This window comes from Heliangelus exortis, chromosome 8 (assembly GCF_036169615.1).
Source record: "Heliangelus exortis chromosome 8, bHelExo1.hap1, whole genome shotgun sequence".
NCBI lineage: Eukaryota > Metazoa > Chordata > Aves > Apodiformes > Trochilidae > Heliangelus > Heliangelus exortis.
Window position 1 is genome coordinate 29,651,703 of NC_092429.1, and position 25,958 is coordinate 29,677,660.

The 25,958-nt window shown below is 52.3% G+C and overlaps 1 protein-coding gene across 3 annotated transcripts; it reads right to left on the bottom strand.

Moving 5' to 3' along the window:
• RGS8 (regulator of G protein signaling 8) lies at positions 1–25,616 on the bottom strand. 3 transcript variants are annotated; one of them, XM_071751449.1, is made up of 6 exons: positions 25,403–25,616; positions 18,883–18,941; positions 14,816–14,917; positions 13,877–13,941; positions 6,149–6,315; positions 1–4,615 (listed from the first exon to the last, which is right to left on the bottom strand). In XM_071751449.1, the coding sequence occupies exons 1-6, from the start codon at positions 25,505–25,507 to the stop codon at positions 4,433–4,435; spliced, it is 681 nt and encodes a 226-aa protein (XP_071607550.1). In that variant the 5' UTR covers positions 25,508–25,616; the 3' UTR covers positions 1–4,432. The 3 variants fall into 3 exon arrangements, with proteins under 3 accessions (XP_071607550.1, XP_071607547.1, XP_071607549.1); XM_071751446.1 differs by lacking the exons at positions 18,883–18,941; positions 25,403–25,616 and adding an exon at positions 16,802–17,295; XM_071751448.1 differs by lacking the exons at positions 14,816–14,917; positions 18,883–18,941; positions 25,403–25,616 and adding an exon at positions 16,802–17,295.
• Between the last annotated feature and the right edge of the window lie 342 nt (positions 25,617–25,958).

The window sequence follows — 25,958 nt, forward strand, 5'->3', positions numbered from 1 at the left end:
CAGAACGACTGACTTTACTAATCAAATACAACACACACACACCTTTATTTACAGTCTTTTTTTTTTTTTTTTTCCTTCTTCTTTATATCAGAAAGCCAAGGGGGAGCCCAGCTGTGCCCCTGCCCCAGCCCAGCTGCCCTCTCCCTCCACCACAGCACGTGGAGTGGGGACCAGGAGAGCTTCTGCAGAGGAAAGCATCGAGGTCTAGCAGCAAAATGTGCTTTAATCCCAGTTCTGGGATGCGATGCTGTGATGCTGAAGAAAACACCATGCCAGGGAAGAAGGGGACTGCAGTAGCCCCAGGAATAAAAGATAACTCAGGGACTATGAGAAGCTTTTTCTCCTTAGGCAGTGGGGAAGGAATAAGTACTAGGAGCTTTGCAGCAACAGTAGGAGGTTCAGGGGGAGCTGGCAAGACAAGAGATGAGCATCTGGGGAAGTGAAAGGCAAAGAAGAGAGGAGGGGGAGCTGGGGCTGCAGGGAGTGGGACGAGGTCACCTTAGACCCAGGCTCAGATGTAGGAGGCAAAGCAGTGGTGGGGGAAAGGCAGGGGGCATGGCCAGGAGTGCTTCAGGGAGGAAACCCTCAGGAGAAGGGAAGCCCAGAAGGAGAGGTCTGGAAGAGGGAAGGGTTTGGAGGGAGAAGCAAGAGGCTTCCAGGGAGGGGAGAGCTGGCAGTGACTGGGGAGAGGCACTCCAGGGCCAGCATGAGGTATGCTTTGCTATTGCTCTGAATGCTGTAAACATTTTGGGTTTGTGTCTATCAGTGAACATTCAGTTCAGTTTGATACATGTGCTCTTAGGGGTAACTGGAAGCTTAGCAGAGTTTTACATCTCTTAGTACTACTCAAACTTGGTACACGAGGCAAACACAACACTGGCTAAAAAATCTCTTTTTATGTCATTTGCGCCTAATTCTCCTATTTTATCATGCACATCTAGGTCTCAGAAAAGCTTCTCTAGTAGGAGAGACACTAAGTAACATACACGTGAATCCACATGCACTCTAACCCCCCCACACCCCAGACACATCCCCTGCTCAGGTGAGCAGCTCTGTGCCCCTCACACCTTCCCAGTCAGAGGGCAGCCACCACCAGTCCACCCAGTCAGAGGGCAGCCACCACCAGTCCACCCAGTCAGAGGGCAGCCACCACCAGTCCACCAACGAGTCCAGCAGAAGAGATGGAAATCATCCCATCCCAGCTGGATGGGCCAGGAGAAGCAGGAGAAAGAAACTCAGAGCAGATTTGAGTGGTACCTCTGCCTCTGGAGTTACCACCTGAAGCTCCCAGGAAAGGGAATTTGTAAATCCCTCTTCCCTTTGGCTGTCAAAGGACTTGGGAGCTGGCAGGACAGGTGCCAGCAGACACACAGAATAGAAAGAGCTAAGCTAAGATTTGGGGTTTTTTGTCCCTCTCTCTGTGTGATGGCACACTCTGACATTACTTGAAACAGGAGGAAAAAATCTGGGAGGTGTGTGCTTGTGGACTGAGGAGAAATGTGGTTTGTAAGTGGTGAATATCCCTTTCCTATCAGGAAGAGATGAACCAAAGATAGGATAACTGTCCTTTATAGGGATTAATCATCTCTCAGTGCTTTCCAAAGCTTTGGCTCAGTCATTATTTCCCTAATCAGGCCCTGGTTTAAGGGGAAGAGCTACAAGCTGCCTACTTTAGTTCACTTCAGACTGACATTTGGCATAAAAGAAGCAGCTGGTGCCAATTTCTTGTTAAAAAAAAAAAAAAAAAAAAAAAAAGAAAAAAAATAGAAAAAGAAAAAAAAATAAAAAGAAAGAAAAGTAAATATTACTTTAAATAACTAGTCTGCTTTCCTGCAAGAGAGCCAAACCATAAGAGCAGCAACCAACATAACCACGACAGACTCACAAGCCTTAGACACTTCTTCTGCTCCACTCCTTGCTGGAGATGCTCCCCATGGAGCATATTACCTGGTACCATTTTAATGGGCAAAATCCTTCTCCTCCAGCAGCCTGCAGCAAAGCCACCTCAGAGTGTGCCTGCTGAAAGCCATTTCCCAGGCTGATGGAGGAGAGAGGGAGCCTGGTTCTGACAGGGTGTTGGCTCCTGGGGAGTTTTTCCATGAGCACTGACGCTGGAGGAGCTCCCTGGGAGAGGTTTCCTCCTGGGCTTTCTGGAGTCACACAACAGGAGCAGCCATCAGGGAAGCCTGGGAATCATCCCCACTCCTGAGCTGCTCTTCCTCAACAACAGCCCCTTGGTTCTGCTGTTTCCTCAGTGCAGGTGTAGTGGACAGGGAGTTTCTTGGGAAGGAGAGTCCTGCTCCCAGCCAGGGCCTCTGCATCCCCCCTTCCAGGTGAACATTGGGAGTGTTTCACCAGGACCTGGGGTGAGTTCCCCTCCTCCTTCCCTCTCACTTATAGCAGGAGGGGCCCACACGGGTGCTGTGGCTCTGTTCCACTTGGAGACACGACTCCATCCCTTGCTCTTCTCTGGGGCTCCTTCCAGAACACTGCACAAGCTTCCCCAGTGACCTGTCCCACCAGACCTTCTCTTTGCCAGGTGTAAATCCCACGGATGAATCTGGGGCACTTCCCAGTGCCTACCTGCACGGATCCTGTCCTACGAAACAACTGGAGAGTTCTAGAACCAACCAGCCAGGTACTGCAGCAGCTTTCCCACCAAAGGGAAGACCTTTGGGACTTGCACTAAATTGAGACTTGGGTGTCTTAGAGACCACAGGAATACAACTCCAGAGTAAACCAAACACATTTACCATTCCTATCTTGATTCAAAATCTCTTTGTCTCATGTTCTGCACAGCATCCTTAAAAAAAGCCTCAAAACCTGCTTCCTACCTAATGCCTGGACAGTAACTTTTAATATCAAAGAGCAGGTTTGTTGTATCTGGTTCCACACACGTTCTGCTGAGCTTTAGAGTTGAGTCTACCTAGTTTATACCACACCAAACTAATATTTACCCAGTTTTCTGATGGATCAAACTACCCACCACCCCAAACTAGAGCAGAGTTTTACAGCCTCTGCTTGAGAGAAGAGGAAGAAATCCAGGGGTCATTTTCCAGGCCTTCATAAACCCAAGAAAATAAACCTCTGCTCTGTAGGCTCCAATCCCCAGACAGGCTGTCTGCTTCTCCAGGAGGAAATATTGCAAGAATCTGAAAGCTGATAAGCTGGAGCAGCAATGCCATAGAAACAGGGGCCTCGGATGCTCCACATCCCATCCCAGCACAGAGAGGTCCCACACCAGGGACATCTGCACAGAGCCCTCCAGACGTAGGGGAGCAGGGCCAAAGGAGACTTCACAGACCACTTCCCACCTGGATACTTGTCCTGCTCACTCTGTGCTTCCCTGGGCCCTGTTTTGAAGCAGGCTCCATGCAGCTGTGTCCCCAGCAGCTCTTCACATGGCAGGGAACCCACATGGCACCCAGAGGTGACACATCAGTCAGTGCTCAGTAAATAACAAACTATAACTTGTGATGTTCCCTCTCCCTGCCATGAAACCTGTTATCTGCCACTCCGGGCAGCTCTTGTGCTCTTCTGACATCCCAGCATGGGGCAGAGGGGACATTCCTGCTTTCAATCCCTTCCCAACACCTGGCAGGTTGTTCCCTAGAAGCCACTGAGTCTGTTAATGTCTCTTGGGGTCAGGCTTTGGCACAACAAAGCCTGAATGAGAGCTGGGATCCTGAGGCTGAACTGCTGCTGTACAAATAAATAACATTAATGAAAAACAGCCATTCACACTAGGAGAGCAGGTCCAGTGAGAGCTTTTGGGATCCCTTCCTCACGAGAAGAACTCAGTTCCTTGACAGTCATACAGAAAATAACTCTGAGCTCCATCCTTGGAGGACGAGGAGGGGCTGGTGTCACAAGGTGTGCAACTAAAATGGAAAGGTGAGCTGAGTTCACTGAGGGTTTCTGCTGCAGGAAGCATCACAAATCATGGACCTTTGTCTTCTGTCTCCCTCCCTTCCCTCCCTCCCTCCTCGTGGTCTCTGGATCCAGACCCCAGCAGCCAAGGTAGGAGCTGATGGACTCACCCCCAAGAGTTTCAGAACTATCCTTAGGGGCCCCTCCAGACACAGAGGAGAGGTGAGAGCCAGGGAGATGTCTGGAAGGATGGAGAGGGGCAGTGGTGTTACTTCCACACAAACCAAGGCAGTAATTCTAAGGGAAACTTGCCTTACCCTGGGACTACAGAGCACTACGGGTTTGTGCTGGAGAGAGGCAACAACTGCAAGATGCTAACCAAAAAAAGCACAGAAACTTAAAAAGTCCCAATGCCACATCTGGATCACGCTCCGGAAGCCTCCTCTTCCCCATCTCCCTCTTTTCTCATTCCCACTGCTTTTAACACGGAGGAAGTTTCACATTTGGGTAGGGGGTTGGTGGCTGTGGGAAGCAGGTGGTTCCTGAGGGCCCCATCACTGCTCTAGCTGAGTCTCCTCTGGGTCTGAGACAGCAGGTCTGTGTAAATTTTGGACCTCAGGAACCTGGGGTAAGAGTCTTTCTCCATCAGGCTGTGCACCTTCCCCTGAGCTTGGTCAAAGCAGGAGAGGGAGGGCTCCTGCATATTTCTTCTCGTCAGCTCCCGTGTCTGGAAGTCTATGTTCACCTGGGGAAAAGCAGCAGAAGAGAGTTTGGCACTGAGGACCACTTTGCCTGCTCCCATGGCACATTTCCTTCCAGCCCTGCCTGTAAAATCTGGAACAGAACCAAGGTCCCACACTCGTCCTGAACAACCCCCCCAGACCCTGCTGGGTCTCGTGATCCAGTGTCACAAACCCTGCCCCATATCTGGAAAAGCTGAGCAAGATTTATCTTGAGCTGAGAGCACTTCTGAAATCAAATTATTTCTGTTTGGGTTCTTCACATCTTCTGAGAATGCTGACACAGCCTGACCCCTTCTCCTGCTGACCAAGGTTTCTCCATTCACTTGATTCTTCACTGCACGCCAAGTACCAGGAGGGATGGATTTTCAGCTGAGTTTAAACTATTAGCATATTCTTCCTAAATGTTTTTAAATTTTGGTTTATAAAATAAATTGTTTGGCTTTTCCCATAACATCTTTGTGTTACATTATCTGGAGCAGGGACTTCAGAAAACAAACCACCCCAACGCTGTGGCTGCCATTGGTTTGCAGGGCAATCAACCTGAGTTTTCCTGTTTTCTTTCCCTAGCAAAGCAATCAGCCTTTGTTATTAGAGTTACTGTTTAAAACCTGGCTGAAAACTTGTTATTTCTCCTTATTAACTCAGTGTCCAGACTTGAGGGAGTCTGGGCAGTAAAGCTGCCTGCCCTGGCTCAGAGGGCAGCACTGCACCTCAGCCCTCTGTCACTTTAGGGTCATTTCACAGCACTCCACAAGGATGACAACAGAGTCAAACTTTAGGAAAGATGCCACCCAACCTGCCAGCACTTTTCTAACCCAGACCCTGGCAAATCTCCCTGGCTCCCTGAAAACCAGCAGGAAGATGCTGGGGGTGCTGGGGGTTGAAGCATGACCCCGAGATGCTTCTCAGGAGATGGAGTAAAGAGATTTTTTTTTTTTTTTTCTTTTGGAGGGGTGGGCAGGAGGAGGTGCAGTCAGTACCCTCCTGGTTGCAGTGTGAATGCAGTGACACAACCCAACACCGAGACATTGCCCCCTCCTGGCAGTACAGCCCCAGGCTTGGGGTTGTGGCTGTGCTTTCCTGAGGGACTCCTTGCATCTTTTACGAGGTTTAATTGAGCTGGGAGTTACTCAGCAAATAAAAACACTCCTCCCACCAGAGTCAACAAGTTAGGCAGTGTGGGATGCTCTTACACAAAACCTCCTGTGAGAAATGAGCCCACAGCCTGCTGGGGGATGTGACAGAGAGAGAGAGAGGAGCAAGGTGAAAGGAACTGCTCCTGGGAAGCTCCCAGGGGTTCAGAAATGTAGGATGCAGCTGCCCATGAACTCACTGGCTGTGACTCATTTGGCATCAGGAGCAGTTGCCCTCCCCAGGGGATGAGTTGCCAGGAGCAGAGGCAGCTCCAGCAGCCTGGATGGCATTTCTGCATCCCTGCATCCCTGTCCTCCCCAGCATCCCCCTCCTCCTGGGGGGAAGGGAGGACACCCCAGTGCCCCAGCACCCACAGGGATGCTCTGCCTGCACCCACTCACCTCTCGAGGAGCGTGCACATCAATGAACTCCTCAAAGATCCTCTGGGCCTTGGAGGCCAGCTTGGCTGCTGAACGGGTCTTCTTAAAGTCCTCACAGGCCAGCCAGAACTCCAGGTTCTCCTCACTGAACTCTGTCTTCAGGAAAGCCCGGAAAGCAGCCAACCCATCTGCAAGGGAGGGGGGAGGTACAAGGGGAGGAGAGATTGGGCAGGGAGAAGTCATCCCTCCATCCATCCATCCCTGCCTACCAAAGACCAGGTGCTTTTTCTCCCAAGTTCTCTGATCCCAGGACGTGTCCATAGCTCAGGCTGCTGCATCCCCTGCCTTCTCAGCTGCCAACAAAGCCAAACCTCACTTGCTGTTGCTCTGAAAAAGCAGTTTGCCAGCTAACATATCCAAAGAGACATCCTCAGGACTGGGGTACCTAACCTTGGGGAAGTTTTTCTGGAAAGCATCAAGCTCCAGAGATCCAGTCCCTGTGCCACAGCACCCTGTGGGTGTTCATGTCCTTTCTGTCACCAAGACAAAACCTTGGACAAAACTCAGAGCCCGTGGACTTGACTCCTGTTTTCTGTCACTTTGCTTTGCTGCCTTGTGACATATTCTCGGTTCTTATTTAAACTGAGGGAGGATCTTGGAGAGTCCAAGTGTTAGAGCTACAATAAAGGGGAGAGGGAAAGGATGGGGCATAATTACTGCTTGTCCTGTCAGTGATAAAAGGGCTCTTATCACTTGTTAATGCTTAGCAGTTGTGACATTTCAGTAATGTAATCTGAGTCATCTGGGGCAGATTAGAAATATGGAAAGATTTATGAGGCAGTCTGTGTCCTCTTAAAGCCCTGCCTGGCTGTATTTAGGGACACAGCTATTGTTTTTTATTTCCTTTCCCTAAATGGCCCCGGCAGGGCTGAAGCAGCCGGAGGTTTCACACATGCCCTTTATCCTTCCCCTAGCCTAGGAATAAATTTGGTTCCTAATTCTTCTTTTTCCAGTAACATGTTTCTAACTTTTCCCTGGTCTTTTTCTATAAAGGCTGAATATTTGCACTGCGTGACTGGAAACCTCCTGAATCAGCACTGGCTCCTTCCAAGCAAGTGTCTAAAAATATTGATGGGATCGGGAATGCGCTCGGCAAGGTCAGACTCCCCAAAAGGATGTGAGGGGAAGGTGCACGTGTGCCTGGCAGGGAGAGACAGGGGCTGAGGAGGGTTTGTAGGGCCTGAACTCCTGCAATACAGTGAGCAGGGGGCTCCAGCTCCCCACTTTTTGCTGTGGGGACCTCAGCAGTGCTGCCTCCCCCCTCTCCTCCTGTCTCAAGGGACATGGAATCTGGGTTGGAGCCCAAGGGCTGATGCCTGTGACAAGGTGAGGGTCATTTTCACATGCCCACAGCAAGTCCATGTCCAAGAGAAGGCTCCAGAAAGGCCTCATAGCAGCCCTGCAGTGCCTGAAGGGCCACAGGGAAGCTGGAGAGGGACTTTCTGCAAGGGCAGGTAGTGAGGGGATGGAGGGGAATGGGTTTAAGCTGAGAGAGGGGAAATACAGGTTCCTGCTTCTCTTGTTTCCTGTTATAATTTAGGACATGGAGATATTTTTCAGTTCTAGGTCCTGAGTCTCAAGCCCTGAGAAACATCCCCAGGTCAAACAGCAACTAACAATCCCATCTCTGGCTGCTCATAAGGCAGGGGAGAAGCCTGGCAGCCCAGATCCTCAATGGGAAAACCAGAAAAGATATAAAGTGCCAGACAGGACAAAGCACAGGCTGAACCTCTCTTTCTCTGAGCTTCTCAAAGCTCCTCCAGTCCTGGGCTCTGCATTGCACAGAGCAGAGCAAGCAGCAGCTTCAAGGAGCACATCCCACTCCTTGTCCTACCCTGGCTGCTCCAGCCTGGCCCAGGAGGGCAGCAAGAAACAGCTGCACCACAGAATCACAGAAACTCAGGGGTTGGGAGGGACCTCAAAAGATCCTGGGGTCCTCCAGCCCCCTGGCAGAGCAGGGTCACCTCCACACCTGGGGCTGTGTGGGAGCCAGGACAGAGCAAGGAGCCTGTGCAGGAGGACAAGGAGAGGACACAGCAGGAGGCTGACAGATTGCAGAAAGAAGGAAGTAAAAAAAGGGAGAAAGCAGTAATTTCCTGAGATCATTTTATATCCCATCAGCTCCTGGGGTGTTAATATTCCAGCACCCGAGCACACTGCTATGGCCCCACAGCCCCTGCTCTGTGTCCCTGGAGATCTCTCACTCCTTTTTCCCTGCCCTGATCTTCCCTCCACCCCAGCAGCCTCTACAGCAGCCCCAGGGCTGACAGAGGATCAGCTGCAGAAATAGCAGCTTCGTGTGGCAAATATAATATCTGCAAAATATAGTATCTGCTAAAAGAAGGGGTTGTCATGATTGATGAGGTGAGAAAAGCTTCTGCTACAGCCCTGCCCTGGAAAGAAGCTGCAGCAGGTCCCTCCTGGGACCAGAAGGTTTCCATATGCTCTGCCTCCTGCTCTCGTGTCAATCAGCTCCTTTTTATCTTGAATTAAGCTCAGACAGCAGATAGGTAAATAATAGTGTCTGGCTGCTCTCCACTTCTTTATATATTCCTGTCGTGCCCTTCTCACAGCCTTTGAGGAGCTGGAAATGGTGAGGCTGGACCTCTCCCGACCTCTGATGCAGGAGGGGTCACCCCTGGCCCAAAGCTGCCAGGTTCTCCCCAGATTTCCTTGGAGCCTTTGCCTGCCAGCACCTGCAGCTGTGCCTGGGAGAGGGGAGCCCAGGCAGTAAATCCCTGCCCACAGCTCCATCACAGAGCCGTGATAAACCTGATGACAATTCCATCTGAGCTGGAAGTTGGCCTGGGTGTTGACTTGAATCTCCTCCTGCACACGAAGGCTCTCAAGGAAGCACTGCTCACCAATGATCAGCACTGCAGAACTCATCCCACCCACTGGGCACCTTCTGGGCTGGGGCAGCCAGCACTGGGTCACAGTGGGGTCTGTGCAGGAGAGCATCACTGCTGACCCAGCCTCCTCAGAGAGCCTGAGAAATAAATGGTCAGAGCACCTGAGGACTGGGATCCCAGGGGGACACTTCACTGAGAAAGCACAGAAATGAAAAGCAGGATTTGACCACCAGACCCATCAGCTGTGCAGCCCAAAGGCATTGCCCCTCAGCAACACAGAGCTGTGCTGGGGTAGGTGCCCTCCAAGAATATTATTGGGACAATTCTTTGGGAATTTGACTCAAGAGCAGTGACACTTGCCCCAAGCCAAAGGAGTGGATGGGTACTGATAGAGCAGGCAGGATGGAGTCGAAGAAATGGAAGCTCTTCTACTGAGTTCCAGGTCTGCAAGAGGAGCTGAGGACATTTGCTTTTTGCTTTTCCAGAGTGCAGTGTAAATGCAAGCTTCAAAACTGGGCTGCTCTCCATTCAGACAGAGCAAGGGAATGCACCAGGGGGTTGCCAGGCAGGGTTGGGCAAGTATTTCTGGACAGTTCCAAACTCCTGCAGTGCACTGTACAGCTACAGCCCTGCAGATCACCTGCAAAGGGTGAGAGGGGTAAGAGATGGGGACTGCAGGGCTGGGAGAGGGGGGGATGCTCCTGACATCCCATTCTAATGTTGTCCTGCAGGCCACAAAGAGTGGGGCTGTGGAGGGAGGGACTGAGCTGCCTGACACAAAGCACAACCCAGGGCTCAACTAAAGCAAGCTCTGGAGACAGGAGGAAGAGCTGAGATGAAGTGGCCTGAATCATTCGGGCAGAGAGCTGAGTAACCAAGCATCAGCCTCTCTCAGAGCAGCAAAGTGATCAGCAGTCACTTGTTTAATGCATTGTTCCACACCAGCAGGACAACGAGACCACCAGGACAGCTGATGCTGCTCTGGAAGAGCCAGGAGGAGGCTGCAGTATTCCTGTGCTGTGTGGGAAGCAAAGCAATGTGTGGGCAACAGAAGGAGAAGGAGGGCACAAAGGTTTGTGCAGAAGAGCAAAGAGACCACAAACCGTGGGGGTACGGGGGTGGGTGGGGCAGCTGAGGGAAATAATCTCAAGATAAAAATGGAAATTCAGCTCAGAGGTTTCCTGCTTTGGATGCTTCATTGAGAAGTGAGTGAAGGGCTGAGGACAGGCTGTCCTGCTGCATTCTGGACAAATGACAAGCCATGTGTCCATCCCTGGAGGGATGCAGAGTGAGACATGCCATTGCTTCCATCTCCCTCCAGCAGCCTGTCAAACGACATCTCCATCTGCCCGACCTGCACCTCTGGCCATGGGCAAAGAGCAGGGATTACTCCTCTCTCAGACCACACCGAGCTCCTGGGAGCCATCCCTGACCTGCACTGGCACAGAATGGGAAGAGATGCCAAGATCAGAGAGGACCTCATTGCGTGGAGCCCATCAGCTGGGGCAGAGCTGCAGCATCCCAGTCTGACCCTGAGGGACCTGGGCTGGAGGATGCTGGAGTCCCAGTGCCAGAGGAAAAGGAAGGTGGGGGGGTGACAGAGACAGCCCCTCTGCCTGGCCTGCTCACAACCTCTTGTCAATGTCAACACCAATTATTGTTCACATTGCCTGAGAATGAATCCAAATCAGACTGCTCTGCCCAGCCCAGAAACCTCTGGAGACATACAAGTGCTTCAAAACCTGGGGGCTTCCAATCTTCCACTTAGGATACTGCCAGGATTAGCATGTCAGGGTCAAACATCAGCTCCAGAGGGCATTAAAACCATCGGGAGAGGGAAAGGAGGATTGGGGGGGGGGGTGTGCTCCACAAGGCCGGCACAATTCAAGGGATATTTGAGAAAAAAAAAGAACATCCTCTCCATAGAGTCTGTATAATGCACAATTCCTGCTCAGGTCACTTCCCTGTGGAGAACTTCTGAAGACTCATGAAAATAGGAAGTGGAAAAGTGCACATTGCTGGCTTTTCCATAAAAAATACTGCAGCCCCACAAACCTCCTGTGTCCAAGGGCACTCTGGTCACCTCAGCACTTCAAAGAGTCTTTTGGGAAGCTCTGATCCACTTTCTTTTCCTTGGAGCTCTTTTTTTTCACACTTGTCCAAGCCCTTGCTATACTACCCACAAAGATTGCCCCATTTTCACCTGGGATGTCCAAGTCCTGAGTCCCACTTGAGCACTGTGGGTTGGGCTTTTTTTCCTCTAAGGATCAGGTTGGAAGGGACCCAAACCCAGCCTAAGACCTGAATGCAGCAGAAAGCCCTACTCAGCCCCCAGAAACTGTCATCACAGCTTTTCCTCCAAAAAAATGGGTGCTCTGGCTGTCCAGCAAAGGGAGTTCGTGCCAGCTGTGCCAAGCAGGAGCAGCTTTACCTGCGGGTGCCTCGAGCCTCAGGGAAATGCTCTGCTCCCTGAGCCCAGCTGATGCTCCAGGCAGGAATACCAATTTTCCCTGGCTAATATTTTTCACCTGGGCAGTCACAAAGAATCAGACTGAGGCAGTTGTGTCCTTCTCCTGGCACCAGAAACAGAGAATTATCTGGCAGCTTTGCTGCAGACAGCTGCAGGCAGCCCAGGCACTGCTTCTCCTGCCGTGAAATTTGGGTCAGATAAGGCACAAGACTCCTTTGCCTGTCTAAGAGCAGCAAAACCACTGCTCTCTGCAGATATTTGGTAATTCTGTGTTCTGAATGCAGCAGGCAAGCAAAACCCCCATGATTTTACGATTCCTTTTATGGATAAACCCTATTGTCCTCTTTAAAGGAGTGTAACTGAGCCACCACCTCTGCTTCACCAGAGCTTTTTGCATTTGCATCCTTATAACCTCAGGCAAGCAGTTCCAGAAACCTCATGTGCAGAGCAGCTGCAATATATTCCTTCAGAAAGTAGTTTATTAGACAATTTTTTTTTTTTTTTTTGTCACTGATCACCAGGCAATGTCATCACCATGACTGCTGATAAAAAAAGCTTACTTGAAATTTTAAAGATCTGTTGCTATTAGGAACTGAATATCTTTCACTTGGTGCCAGAGAGTTATCAGGACTTCTTTCTGTTCTAGAGACAGGGAAACTTCTGATAGCTGGTTTATCCCTCTGTAAGGCTGATTGGCTAATAAAAACAGACACTCTTGTGGAGTCTGTTGGATGAAATAATTGCAGCAGGGTTTGGTGGTTTGATCTCACACTGGCAGCAGGCTCTGTAACGTCAGCACAGTCTGGGTGAGCTCCTGGGTTTTGTAACCAGAGAACTTTTGCTGCAGTCTGGAGCCAATAAGGAAAATTCTGACTTTTGCACTGGTGAAGGGGGAACAGAGAGGCTCAAGTACAGAACTGTAACAGTGCTGTGAACAGCCTGCCCTCCCCACTCCCCAGCCAGCCTCAGAGGCTCTTCACTGCACTTTTCCCTTCTTGTTTTGAATTTTAACAAAAGCAATGTTCCCTCTTAGCTGTACCTAACTACACCATCCTTTTTTTTTTTCCTTAGCTCTACCCAACTACATCATTTTTTTTCCCTACTTGCTGCAAGAGCAATGATCTCAAGAAGCTGCTGCTGCTAAAATGATATATCCCTTTTTTTCTGCCTTGCACAGCCAGCTTGTATAAAGTTGTCACTTAATTCCCCAGCAAAACTGTTGTCATCTCAGTAGTTATCCAGCACAATGACACTGTATTTAAAAGAATAATATAATTCCACACTTACATTTTAAAACATAAGTGCAGAAAAAAAAAATTCTGTAGAAAAGCCAGACAGCCATAGAGCAGCTCTGCCCACGGTGACCTCTCCCCAGCTCTTGTTTTGCTCCCCAGCAGCAGCACAGCACTGAGCCCACACTGTGAACTTCCCTCTCTGCTTTAGAATTCCTCAGTGAGGCAGAGCAGTAATTCCTGAACAGAAGGGATGCAGCTGATCTCCCAGAGAGGTGAGGTGAGCTGACTGTGTCTGCAGGAGGGTTTTGCATGGGTGATTCCCAGTTTGCAGGGGTCAGTGCCAGTCAGCTCCTGGGAGGGCTCCTGTGCCCATAAATGATTTTGTGACCATTGCTGGGGGCAGGGATGGTCCCTGAGGGATGGTTCCTGAGGGATGGTTCCTGAGGGATGGTTCCTGAGGGATGGTCCTCAGGGATGGTCCCTGAGGGATGGTTCCTGAGGGATGGTCCCTTAGGGATGGTTCCTGAGGGATGGTCCCTTAGGGATGGTTCCTGAGGGATGGTTCCTGAGGGATGGTCCCTGGGGGATGGTCCTTAGGGATGGTCCTTAGGGATGGTCCTCAGGGATGGTTCCTGAGGGATGGTCCCTGAGGGATGGTTCCTGAGGGATGGTCCTCAGGGATGGCTCCTGAGGGATGGTCCCTGAGGGATGGTTCCTGGGGAATGGTCCTCAGGGATGGTCCCTGAGGGATGGTTCCTGGGGAATGGTCCTTAGGGATGGTTCCTGAGGGATGGTCCCTGAGGGATGGTTCCTGAGGGATGGTCCTCAGGGATGGCTCCTGAGGGATGGTCCCTGAGGGATGGTTCCTGGGGAATGGTCCTCAGGGATGGTCCCTGAGGGATGGTTCCTGGGGAATGGTCCTTAGGGATGGTCCCTGAGGGATGGTTCCTGAGGGATGGCTCCTGAGGGATGGTTCCTGAGGGATGGTTCCTGAGGGATGGTCCCTGAGGGATGGTTCCATTCCTCTGCTGTGCAATGCACACTGCCCTGGCTACAACCCTGGCTACAACCAGGAGTAGGCTAGAGGGGAAAAGCAAAAAAAAAAAAAAAGTAGAATTTGATCTCTACTCACATTTATGGGACAAAAGGACATCAAAGGAGTCTGCCCATCTCGTGGCTTCTTCTGTTGACAGCCTCCTGTAAAAGGAAGAGCCAAGTTACAGAGAAGGCCTGGCTGCTGCTCCCCTCTGGGGCTGTGTGACAAGGACACCTGGGGGGCTGGGTTCTTCTCACCTAACTTTGGAGGTCTCCAGTGCAGAGGTGTCTGGGTGAACAATCACCCCGAGTGCCCTTTGGAGTCAGTGAGGAGGCACCAAGGGTCCTGCAGGGAGCTGACTCCTCACCTCACATCCCCAGGCAGGTGGGTACAACAGGCCAGAGGAATCACACCCAAAAAGGGACCCATTTGTCCTCACTGACTCGAAGCAGAGGCCCCGGGGAACAAGTTCAGATGCAGACATTTACATCATAAATGCCCAAATTTAGGTGAAACGAAACCCACCCCTGCAGAAGTGTTGACTCCTCTCTTCTGAGTTCAAGGCAGAGCTTTGACTCTTAGCTTAGAAATGAGCAGTGAGTCGGGGTCACACGAGTCCCGTGGCACAAACCAGGACTCTGGATTGTCTGAAGGATCTTTTGTAAGTGGTGTGCAACCTAATGGAGGGCTTTTTGGTAGCGTTTAAGAACCAGGCTTAGGTAAGGGGGGCTGTGCCCTGAAATCGCATCGAGTCAAGAGATCAGGCTTTGATTTTTGGTGACAGACACCTCCAAACCCATGCAGAGATGTCCCACCTACAGCTGTGGGGCCACGTGTGTGTCCATCGGAGAACTCCTATCAACCCTCCAGCTGCCCTGCTGTGCCACTGCTGCTTTGTTTCCCTCCTCCCCTGCGGCTCCAGAGCTGGTCAGAGCTCAGCCAAGGGGCAGGGAAAGGAAAACGACACTGGGAGGGGTGGTGAGCAGGGAGGAGAAGGGGAGGAGCGGGGCTGGGGGGTGCTGCAGCTATACTCACTTCAAAGCCCGGCTGGGCTTGTCCGGAAGAATAGCTGTGAAATCATTACATGAGTCTGATTTGTGAGCCAGGCAGCCCAGGCGAGTCCTCATCCCTCTGTTCCTGTGGCAGAGGCGGGGGAGCAGAGGTGTGAGCAGGGCAAAACCAGAGAAGATGGTGATTACAAATTTAGGCAGAGTGGGGGGGGGAGAAAAAAAAAAAAACACCAAAACAAACAAGCAAATAAAAACCAACCACCTCTGTGGTTCTGTGCCTCATCAAACCTGTGTCCTCAGCTCCCTCGTCAGTGAGAGGGACCCTGAAACACCTCCTGTGAGATGCCAAGCAGAGGCTAAGGATGGACACGGCAGCAGAGCAGCTGAGGGCTCAGCCCCAGCACTCATTCAGCTGCTCTGTCTGCCAAAAAAGGCCTTTAAAGGCTGCACTTTGGGATGGTTTCTTGGAAAGAGCTGCTCTGGTGTGCTGGGAAAGGCTTGCTCTTGGTCAGGTGTGGGAGGACAGCAAAGGACAACAGTACCAGGAATCAATCACCATGATCCAGCAGCACCAGAAAAAAGCACAAATCCCAGGGCTTGAGGGCAGGAGGGGGCTGGAGGAAGAAGAGAAGGAGCAAGGCACCTGTGGGGCAAGCCCATGAGTCCCAGACAGGACCCCAAGCAGCTTCTTTAGACTCAGGGTTGCATAAGCAGACTAAAACTGCCTCTTTCCTGACAGGCTTATCCAGGCAGAAAATTTCTTTATTGCTTTTTTTCCTCTAAATTTCAAAGCAGCCCCGGAGCCCTCACTTCTCTGCCAGCCCCTCGTGTCCTTGCCAGCCCCTTCCCGGGATGGCCAGGGTGCCCCCAGCATCCCTCATTGCATAACCTGGGATGGGAAGGGACACGAAGGGAGAGGGAAACATGACACACAGGCATTGTGCAGGACTGCCAGGGTCTCCTCTCAGAACCACAAAGGTGCCCATTAGTGGTTAGACAGGGTCCCAGGAGGGCAGAGCCTGTGATCTGCCTCTCCCACCCCAGGGCATCTCTCCTACTGGATTCCCCAGGCATCAAGAGGTCTGACCACAGCGGGAGGATTTACAGTCTCCAGTCCTCAGCTGCTGGACCCACTTCCAAGTTGCAGAAAGCCCTTCCCCGAGCCCTGCTGCCAAGCAGATGCCCAAAGCCTTTCGGTGGCTGCGGAGGGAAGCACAGTAATTTTCCCTTCCATCTGCAGCTCTTGCAGAACATTTCAGCACCAGCAACGGAGCCAATCTGTAGCACGCCTCTTTCCCCCTTCTCCTCCCGCCCTTTGGAGAGTTGCTATTATTGGACATTTTAATGTAATCCTAAAGCAAATTAAATTTTAATTAAATGCAACGAGTGTCTCCCAGGCGCGGCGCAGGCAGCTCGCAGCCTTCCTGCAGACCTGGAGCTGCTGCACAGCCCCGACACAGCCCCCTGGGACATCACCCCAACCTCAACCACCAGTGCAAAACCACACTGCAAAACATCACTGAGCACACTGAGCCTGCTGGGCTCAGGCACCGAGTCTGCTCCAGGATCTTTCCAGCACCTTTCCTGCTGCCTCCTGCCCCCAGCCTTTCTCTTCCCTGCACTGTTTTTTGTGTTGGTTTTTTTTTTTTTTTTTTTTTCCCAGCGAGCTCACGAATTTCTCAGGAAGAGGTGTGACAGGAGAGTTACTGCAGTGCTGCTGGGATCTCACTCTGATGCCCCAGATCAAGGGGCTGCAGCAGAGAAGCAGAGCTCAGGGGACAGGGATGCTGTGCCACGAGTGAGGGGTGCACAGAACACCCACAGAACACCCAGCTCTGGGTGAGGACTTCCAGGACAGGACACAGCAGAAAAGGCAAGAAGCAGGAGGAGGAGAGGCAAGGGAAGGGCAGGAAGGGAGAGGTGACACTGCAGAGAGCTGCAAAGCTCACTGGGCAAGGCAGAGAGTGAGAGGATGGGCAGGGCTGAGGGGTGCATCAGGCTGTTCAGTTACCTCCGTGGGATCAGCAAGGCAGCCATCCAGGCATCCAGGTACAGGGAGCCCTCGAACGGGCTGGCTTGGACAGCAGGCAGGGCTGTTTGCAGGAGGCAGGAGTGCAGAGAGGAGGGATTTACTGTTTCATGTCCTGGCACTTAATAATATACAAAAGAATCCTCTGAAGGAAAAAAAAAAAAAAAAAAAAAAAGGAGGGCCACTTGTTCTCAACCCATTTGATCCTTGGCTCCTAGTGTGGAAGGTCAGGTCCTCAGTGGAAGAGGTTCAGAGCTGAGGGGTGATCACAGAGGAGAGCCAGCATTTCCTTCTAAGACAGGACTGCAGGTTGAGTCCAGCTTCAGGTCTGAAGTGATCAGACTTTGGTGTCACAGCTCAGCAGAGAGCAGCAGGAGTTGGCATTATTGCACTCTTCTGAAGGTCTCTCCTCACCAGGCAGAGCTCCGGGCTGACCTCGCTAAGAAGACCAAGCTACCTCTTGTCCCTGTCCCTCCAGTTCATGGCTGAGGTTACTGGCCAGGCATCCTGGAAAAGCTGGCACTGCAAATAAAACAACAGGAGGACTTCATGTGTCTGCAGGTGCCGGGCCTTTCCCAGCCATCACAGGCTCAAACACTCACACAAAAATAACTCAGAGAAAGCATCTCCTCGTCAGGGTGCTGGGAGCCTCTGGGGGGGCACTGAGGAGATGGCACAATCTGCAAAGGGGAAGGGGGAGGGAGGGGGTGGCAGTGTCCCCATGAGCACAGCACACAGCACACAGCACACAGGTTGAGCAAATCTCCCATCACAGAGTGAGGGAAAGCTCCACCAGCCACGAGGCCAATGGGACAGGGAGCAGGACTGAAGAGTGAGCAAAGGGCAAAGGTTTCTTATTTGCCAGGGTAGGGCCAAGCTCCAGATAACCTCCACGTCCTTCTGTCCAGAAGGAACAACTGAGGAGAAGGCAAAGGAACTGCTGAGGGCAGGGACTCTGTGCAAAGGAGCAGAGGGTCCTGCTCAGCTGGGAGCTGGGGAGATCCCAGAGCTCGGAGAGCCCGGTGCAAGATCCCTTTTAAAACCTGATTACACTAAAAACCCACAAAGCCTCTTCCCAGCTAAATTAATGGAACTGGGATTGTGCTACATGCCAGGGGGTGCATGTCCTTAATCCCCCCCCCCCCCCTGACCGGCTGGTTCCATGAGCTTTAACTGAAATCAATCCCTCTAAGTCCCTAAGCCCCTTTCAATTTCCTCATTAACAGCCTCACCCGCCTGTGGGGCCACAGCACCCGAGTTCCTAGAGGCCAGCAGTCCCTGCCCTGTCCCACTGCCACTCCAAAGGGATGCTGGAGGCAGAGCTGGTGCCCTCCCCTTGGCAGCCTCCTCTAGCAGAGCCCTTTTTTGGGGGTTTTGTTACGAAACACCCTGATGCTCACCCCCGCTCCCACCCCCTGCCAGCAGCCCCCACAGCCCTAACCTGCAGAGCTGAGCAGCACCCAACTTCCTTCCCTGTGCTCCCAAACTCTGCCTGACTTCAGGGATGCTGAGACTGATATTCCCGGGAAAGGCAGTCCCATGGCATCCCCACGGATCAGCTCCTCCGACTGCAAATCAAGCCAGGCAGTTATGAATTTAGAATTATGAATTTAGTTATGAATTTAGAATGCCAATCCCTGGCAAAGGCAGCTGGTAAGGGGCTGTGGGGAGGGTGGGTTTTTTGCCTTCTGCTCCATCGTTCATCCCACCTCCCACTCCTAGGAAAGGACCCCGGTGGTCAAGAAGAATTGCCAGCCCCATCATGGATGTGTTTTGGGGGGGTTCTCCTTGGGAGACAGAAAGGGAGGGGTGTGATTATGCCATTCAGGTAACCAAACCACCCCAGGGGGTCACCTGAGCCAAGATAAAGAAGCCATCCCAATATCAAAACCGAGCAGCACGAAGGTTAAAAAAGCCCAACAAACCAAAACAAACCAGGAGATCTCAGGGGCTTTGAGAGCTTAAGACCATCCACTCACACGCAGAGAAAGACAGGAAAAAAAATATATTAACTCAGAGGCACTGCAGACAGACAGACAGACACGGAGAGAAAAGCTACTCACTGCCTTTGCCCTGTCCTCTCTGCCGCTGGGTCTGCGCCGGGAGTGCGCTCAGAGAGGCTCTGGGGAAAGAGCAGAGCGGTGTTCAGAGCCAGCCCCCTGCACAGCCTGAAAGTCCCACTTGGACCCAGCCCTTCCCCTCCTCCCCCCCTTTCCCCAAGCAGCAGCAGCAGCAGCAGCTCGGAGCGATCGCTCTCGCATCCAGCAAAAACCCGGCGGCAGCATCAGCCGGGCTGCGCAGCCCTGGAGCCCCCCTGAGCAGCACCTTTCCTACCCCCCACCCCGAGCAGCACCTTTCCTGACCCCACCCGGAGCATCACCTTCCTGCCTCCTCCCTGAGCAGCACCTTTCCTGTCGTCTTCCCCGCCCCCCAAGCAGCACCTTTCCTACCCCCCACCCCGAGTAGCACCTTTCCTACCCCCCCGAGCATCACCTTTCCTGCCTCCCTCTTCCTGCCTCCCCCTGAGCAGCACCTTTCCTGCCCCCCCCTCGCCCCCCTCCCGGCTCAGCTGCCCGCAAAGCCCCGCGTCTCGCCGGGAGGAGCCGCGGGGATGGCTCCGCAGGCAGAGCCGGTGCCCGGTGCTGGCCGGGAGCACGGGGTGGGGATGCCCGCGGAGGTGTTGGTGCTGTCACCCTCCTTGCTGCTGCTGTCACCCCCCTCGCTGCCGAGGAAAGCATCCTCCCGCAGCGCTGTCAGCGGCTCCTCCGAGGTGCAGGGAAGGCTGCAGCCCTCAGACGAGAGCAGCTGATAGAAGGGATGGGAGAGTTTTAAGGGAAGAGCCCCGGTGTCAGTGGGGCCCGAAAAAAATTTTTTAAATAAATAAATAAATAAATAAAATTTAAAAAAAAAAAGGGGGGTGTGAGGGAGCATCTCACTGCAGGGCACAGGATAACAGAAGAAGAAGGAAAAAAAAAATTGCACCTGGCAAGCCAGGATTGTGCCTGAGCCCTTCCCTCAGCCTGGGTGTGCAGCCTGCCCGGGGCAGCCTCCCACGCTGTGCTCACCCCACGGGACAGACTCCCAGTTCCATCTCCCCCCTGCACCCACACCTCTGCCCTCCAGAGGATGAGCAGGGGGTGCCCACTGCATCCCAGGGTCTCTCACAACCCAGCTCTGGGTCAGCCTGGCCACTGGTACCAGCACCCTGCTGTCACTGGCGCTGGTGGGGGTGCTGGCTGAGGGTTCAAACCATGGCACCTCCTTTTGGTGTTTTGATCCCAACAAAGCTGATCGACTAATGCACACGTATATAAAAAAAATACAATAACAAAAATAAGTCCTCTGCAGTTAAACAAGTCACTGCCTTTTTTTCTGGAAGCTTGTAGTCACCTGCTGCTCTGCTAAAGCACCACTGGGCCTGACATCCTGGTGCTGCTAGCAGGGAGAATGTCTTGGGATAGCACATTATCCATTATACATAATTACAGTGTCCCTGGGAGAGACAGAGTCCTGCAAAACTCACTACAAAAACACAGGGATTGGTAGCACTGATCCCAGCTCTCCATCCTCTTGGATCCCCTCCTCCACAGCTCAAACTGGCAAAGAAATCTTTGCCTTGCTCTCATCCTCCCACTGCAAAGCCCAGGTCCGTCCTGCCTCAGATTAATCATGTCTCCAGTTATCAAAAGACAAGCAGTGGAAAAAAAAAAAAAAAAAAGAAAAAGAAAAAGGCCTCAGCTGATAGAATCTCCTCTGAGCCAGGGTCAAAGGTTGAGGTTCATCTGATGCCTCTGGCACAACAGGCTGGTTTGTTCAAATTAAAGAACTGACATCTTCAGCCCTTGTCCCAAATCCAAGCCAGATTTCACACGTCACCAAAGGTTTAACTCCTAATATGTTAAAAATTTTAATGCATTTTCACACTTCCAGGTTCTCCCTGGGCATCTGCAGGATGTCACAAATGGCAACATAACCACAATACTTCCAGAACATCCCTGGGATCTCAATTACACATCCAGACAGGGTGAGGAGGAGGAGGTCAGCAAAGGCAGCAAAGCCCTGGATGGTTCTGGTCCCTCATTCAGCTCCTGGGCTCTGCTGCAGCCTCAGACTGAGCCCTGACTCTGGGTGGGAGAGACAGGAGAACCACAGGAGTCTTCCTCCTGTTTTATGCCAGTGTTGTTATATGTCACCATCTCATTGCCATGGCCAGTATGAACAGAGCCCCCAGTCCCTGTCTCTCCAGGATGGCAGTAAACCTTTTTTCTGACCTCAGAGAGACGCAGGAGTGACCCACAAACAACTCTGAAAACCAACAGATTCGTCTTCTTGTTTCCTGGGCCAGGTGTGAGTTAATGGAAAACAAAAATAAGTGAACTGCACTGGCACAGGCACTATGGGAAATGTAATTAAATTGAAGATAAAGAGAATTATTTTTCTACAAGGTAATATTTTAGAAAGCTTCTGTGCAGTAAGAGAAGAGGTTTACAGCATATTCCTTCTAAAATAGTCCTCCTGCTTCAGGCTACTCTGCAGCTTCTATTTAAAAGCTTTTAATAAAATCACTCATTTTGATATTAGGTTTGAATCCCATCCAAAATTTTAAATCTCTCCAAGAAATACTTTAAAGCCATTCCCTCATGACCTGCTAACAAGCGAGCACACAAGAGGTGAACACGTGCAGAGTTGGCTGTCACAGGCAGGGCAGAAGGGAATTTGCCAGCCTCTTCTCAGGACATTCATCTTCTCCCCACCATCTCCAGGGTCCTGCCCACCCTCCCTGTTATTTTCAGTACACCCCTGCCCATTCCACCTGTTTTGTCCATTCATCATCGTTCCGGTTCTTTTTACCCCAAAAAAACCTTCTTCCAGATTAAACACCTCCACCAGTTCACTTGGTCCCATTTCCTGCCTCCCAGCTGCTAGGCAAAATTCCACGTCCTGGTTTGCATGTTCTCTCCAGTTCAGCTGCCCTCACATATCCAGCCAGCTCTGGCTGGAAGCTGTGTGGCTTTTCCCACTCCAGACACAGGGATGCTCCTCCTGGGGATGGCAGCTTCCCACCCTTCTCAATCTGGAGCTGGGAGCTCAGAGGATGCCTGCACGGAGCAGCTCATTTGCTTGGCTGGTATCTCCACTGTGTTGCCCTTAAATAAGCTCCTTCACCTTGACATTTTAGCAGATTTTTCCCTCTCTTCTCACTCCTGCTCTCATTGCTCCAGGCTTGCTGCCACTCTGGAATTCCATCCATTCTTTTACACTGACTGGGCCATCCATCCTGGCACTGCTGCTTCCACTGCTCATCTCTGACTGTGCCCTTCTCACCTGCACACAGATGGATGCCACAAGGGATTTCAGTGTCTCTGGGGCCACATCCTCTCATGCTTTGTGACTGCTCCTGGGTCTGTGCCAGCATCTCTCCTTTTCTAGCACCTCCCTGCAAGGACCATGTTTGAGGGTGTGCATCAGGGCTTGCTGGCCCAAGAGGTTTTTCCCTCCTAGCACCAAAAAAAAAAAAAAAAAAGTGCTTCTTCAGACTGCTGTGGTGTTTGGCATTCCAAATATACATCAAGACTCCAGACTGGTACCTATATGGACCCAACCTGTCAGTAATTCAAATTAGCAAAAAAAAAAAAAAAAATTATCTCCAGAGCTTGCTGTTCTCCACCACTGGTTGCAGTTAAAGCCAGGAGAAAGTTGTTAGTAACTGGCATAGGGCATGCAGAGCTCTGCTCACTCTGCCAGGCTGCCTGCCTGATTATTTAAGGGTCCAGGGTAAAACACACTTGGTGCAGCATGGGGTGACTGTCCTGGTGATGTGGGTACCTTCCCAAACTGCAAAACACATCACAGGCTTGGGTTACTCGTGAAGAGAGCCAGGAGAACAGCTGCCCCTTCGAAAAAAGGAGCTCCAACAACATCAGGAAACATCTGGAGATGTAGCTTAGAACCCTTTTTAAAGGGTTAATTTCTCTATTCACCTTAAACCTCAAAGAATTTTACACATCAGCCCAGGCGAGCAAGAAATCCTGAAAGGTGAAGCCAGGAGAGCCTGAGTTTGAAGGGTACATGAGGAAAGCAAGCAGTGGCTGCACTGGGGCTGGTAAGAGAAGCCACTTCATGGGTGCTCAGAAGGCAGGGCAGGAGCTGGGAGACACCCACTGAGCTGAGCTCCCCTCGAAAAGAAAAGCCTGTGTTTAAAAATAAAAACGAGTTACATAAAGCACCATCCACACTTTCTACCTCCGGCTCAGCTCAGGAGCATGGCAGCAATTTAAATTCTCCCGTGTCATTGATCAAAGCATCTCCTGGACATGTTTGTGGCTCTTGGGCACTGTGATTGCTGGGGGGGAGCAGATGCCAACACTGCCACAGGGCTCCTGGCTCCCTCCCTGCCTCCTCCAGGCAGGCAGGGCACAAAGCCCATGGCTCAGCACTGGGGGAGGCCGGGGGGGGGCGGGCTGGAGACAGGACTGAAAAGGAAGAACTGACCCTCGGGACAGCTTCATTATGGTTTCAAAATCCTCCTCTGAGCAGACAGAGCTGCCAGCACCCAGGAGCAGCTCCCTGTAAAGCAGAGCATCAGTGCCTCTGCCCGGGCTGGAGAGGATGCAGGGCAGGGAGGCAGAAAAGATTGGAGCTGACACAGAGCTGCTCCTCGGAGCCCTCCCAGCTTCTCAGCATCACTGCTGCTGTCAGCGTGGCAGAGGCTGGGACGTGGCTGGGGAGGATGGTTGGGAAGCTGAGACAGATCCAGAGAGCTCTACAGGGACCCCTCCTGCAAGCTGCCCCCCTTCCCTCTCAGGGTTTGCTGGGGGTCTGGTGCTGGACAAGGGCCAGGGAACGTGGGATGTGCTGCTGGGTGAGGTTAATTTTCTGCTGGGAGATGATGCAAGGGGCTTGTGAGCAGCTTGTGTTGTGAGAGCTGAACACTGCCAGCTGGTCAGGCACTGCCGGACAGGTATCACCCAGGATCTTGGGCTTGCAAGCACAAATCCATTTACGATGGGCAAGGTCTATGCTGCTTTGCTCTTATCTCTGCTATTTCAAAGACTTGGGCTCACAGGGCACCCAGGCCCCACAGCAAGGGTTTCCTGGGGCTGTACAGACACACAACGTGGCACTGGGACCTCATTCCCACTGCAGCAAAGCACCTGAGCACGTGCTCAACCCCAAACACGTGAGCACTGGAGTGGATGTTTGTACAAGGAAACACAGTTAATGGCATGGGTTAGCAGGGACTTCTCTTTCATCTCTGGGGGCTGCTGCTCTAGCCTTAATTAAAACATAAATGAAGTGCACTAGATGGGCTCATCCTCTTTCTCCAGCAGATGGTGGTTCTTTGATAAAAACGTCTGCTGCATCCAGCATCAATTCCTCCTTGGGAGACAATCCTGACAGTCTGGCTGGAGATGCACTCTGAGCTCTGAGTCTAACCCTGAGGAGTGGGCAGCTGCTCCAGAGCTGGCTGGAAAAAGTCCAGGACAAGAGTCCAGGGCCTGTCCTGCCAGGGCAGGAACTCTGCTGCTCTGGAGGAGGCTGCAGGAACAAGTGAGTCTCAGAGGAGGGGAGCAAATAGGGCAGTGAAGGCACAGCCCTTTCATGCACCATGTACAGTCCCCAGGTGGAGGAATGCAACCGAAATCCTCTGGGATATTCTCTGCAATCCTCTGGGATATTCTCTGCAATCCTCTGGGATATCCTCTGCAACCCTGGGATCAGGTGCAGTGATCATCAGCCACAAGGAGAAGATGCAAGCACAACGAGCCCCTTGGGTTTCTGAGCTGTGCCAAAGCTCCTTCCTTCCCCCCAGCCATCAAGTGACACAGAGATGGCCCTTGCTGCTGCAGGGGTCCCCAGGAGTCTCAGCAGCCCCAAAGCCCGGGCTGCAGGACAAAAACCCCCCCAGCTTCCCCTTCCCCCAAAGGGCACACGTGTTCCTGCCATCTGCAAGTTCTGCCCATACCCCCTGCTCAGTGCTCTTCTCCCACCTCTGTCGCCTCCTCCTTTCTCTCCAATCAGTCTTATTTCTCACGAGCTCAGCCCCAGCCTTTATTCGGGGTGTTAGGCACAGCCTGACAGACACCCCAATGCTCACAGGAAACACAATCCACCATTTCAGAACAGCAACAGCAGCAGAGGGAAGGGGGGGGATAATGCAAAGATGGCGAAGCTGTCAGGGCTGCAGGCATCAGCCCCACGTCCCCTCCCTGCATCAAAGGCCCTGTGCTAATCCCATTACAGGGAGATCCCCCCAGAACCAGCCCTGCTCCTCTTATCAGCACAGCCAGGGAACAGGGAGGATGCTGCTCTTCCCCTGCCTGCTAATCAGAAGCCACATCCGTGTCCCTGTGACCACTCGGAAGATGCCAGGGGAAGATTAATGCCCCAGCAAAGTGCTGCTGTCACCTCAGCAGGGGTGACATCTGACCAGCACCCTTGTCCTCACGCTTTGCCTGCAGAGCCATCCTCACCCCCAGAAAACAGGGATGGAGGGGGGCAAAACCCCCTTCCCCAGGGGCTCATAACCAAGCAAAGGACCCCAGGACCTTCCGTCACCCCCAGGGCCCTCCCAGCCCCTACCTGTCTGGCAGCTGGCACCTGGGTCCTGGCTTGGTGGCTTTTGGAGCTTGGTGGCCGTGGGTGGCTGGGTCCCCAGGGAGCAAAGTCTGCAGCCTCCTGGTGCATCGGGGAGGGAGAAGGACCCAGGCTGGGCAGAGCTGCAGCAGCAGCACCACTGAGCCACTGCTCCTGGCTCCCTAGTCCTGCATCTGCTGAAAAGAACAGGAGCTGGTGGAATGGAAGGAGGGGGGGTCAGGAAAGAGAGGGAAGGGGGAGCAGGGAGAGCAGGAGCTGCAGGCAGAGCAGAGCAGAGCAGAGCAGAGCAGAGCAGAGAGAGGCTGCAGGGCTGGCACTGCCTGACCACAGCTCTCATGATCCCCACCAGCATCAGCTGCTGGGGAAGAGGGACAGGAAGGAGATTAGGGCCTGGTGGACCACTGGAGCAAAACAAACCAACCCAACCCAAAGCCTGTGCACCAGGGGCTTTGCTGTCTGTGCTTGCTTTTACCTGAGAGAAGGGCCCTGTTAGAGGGGAAAAAAAGGAATGTCCTGGTAGAGACCCCAGCTTCTCCTTGGT

Coding starts and splice junctions, on each gene's coding strand:
- RGS8 (XM_071751449.1), bottom strand. CDS start 25,507: ATGCACCAGGAGGCTGCAGACTTTGCTCCCTGGGGACCCAGCCACCCA. Junction 14,918..18,882: donor GAGAGGACAGGGCAAAGGCA/GTGAGTAGCTTT, acceptor CCTCTGCCACAG/GAACAGAGGGATGAGGACTC. Junction 6,316..13,876: donor TGTCCTTTTGTCCCATAAAT/GTGAGTAGAGAT, acceptor CCTCCCTTGCAG/ATGGGTTGGCTGCTTTCCGG.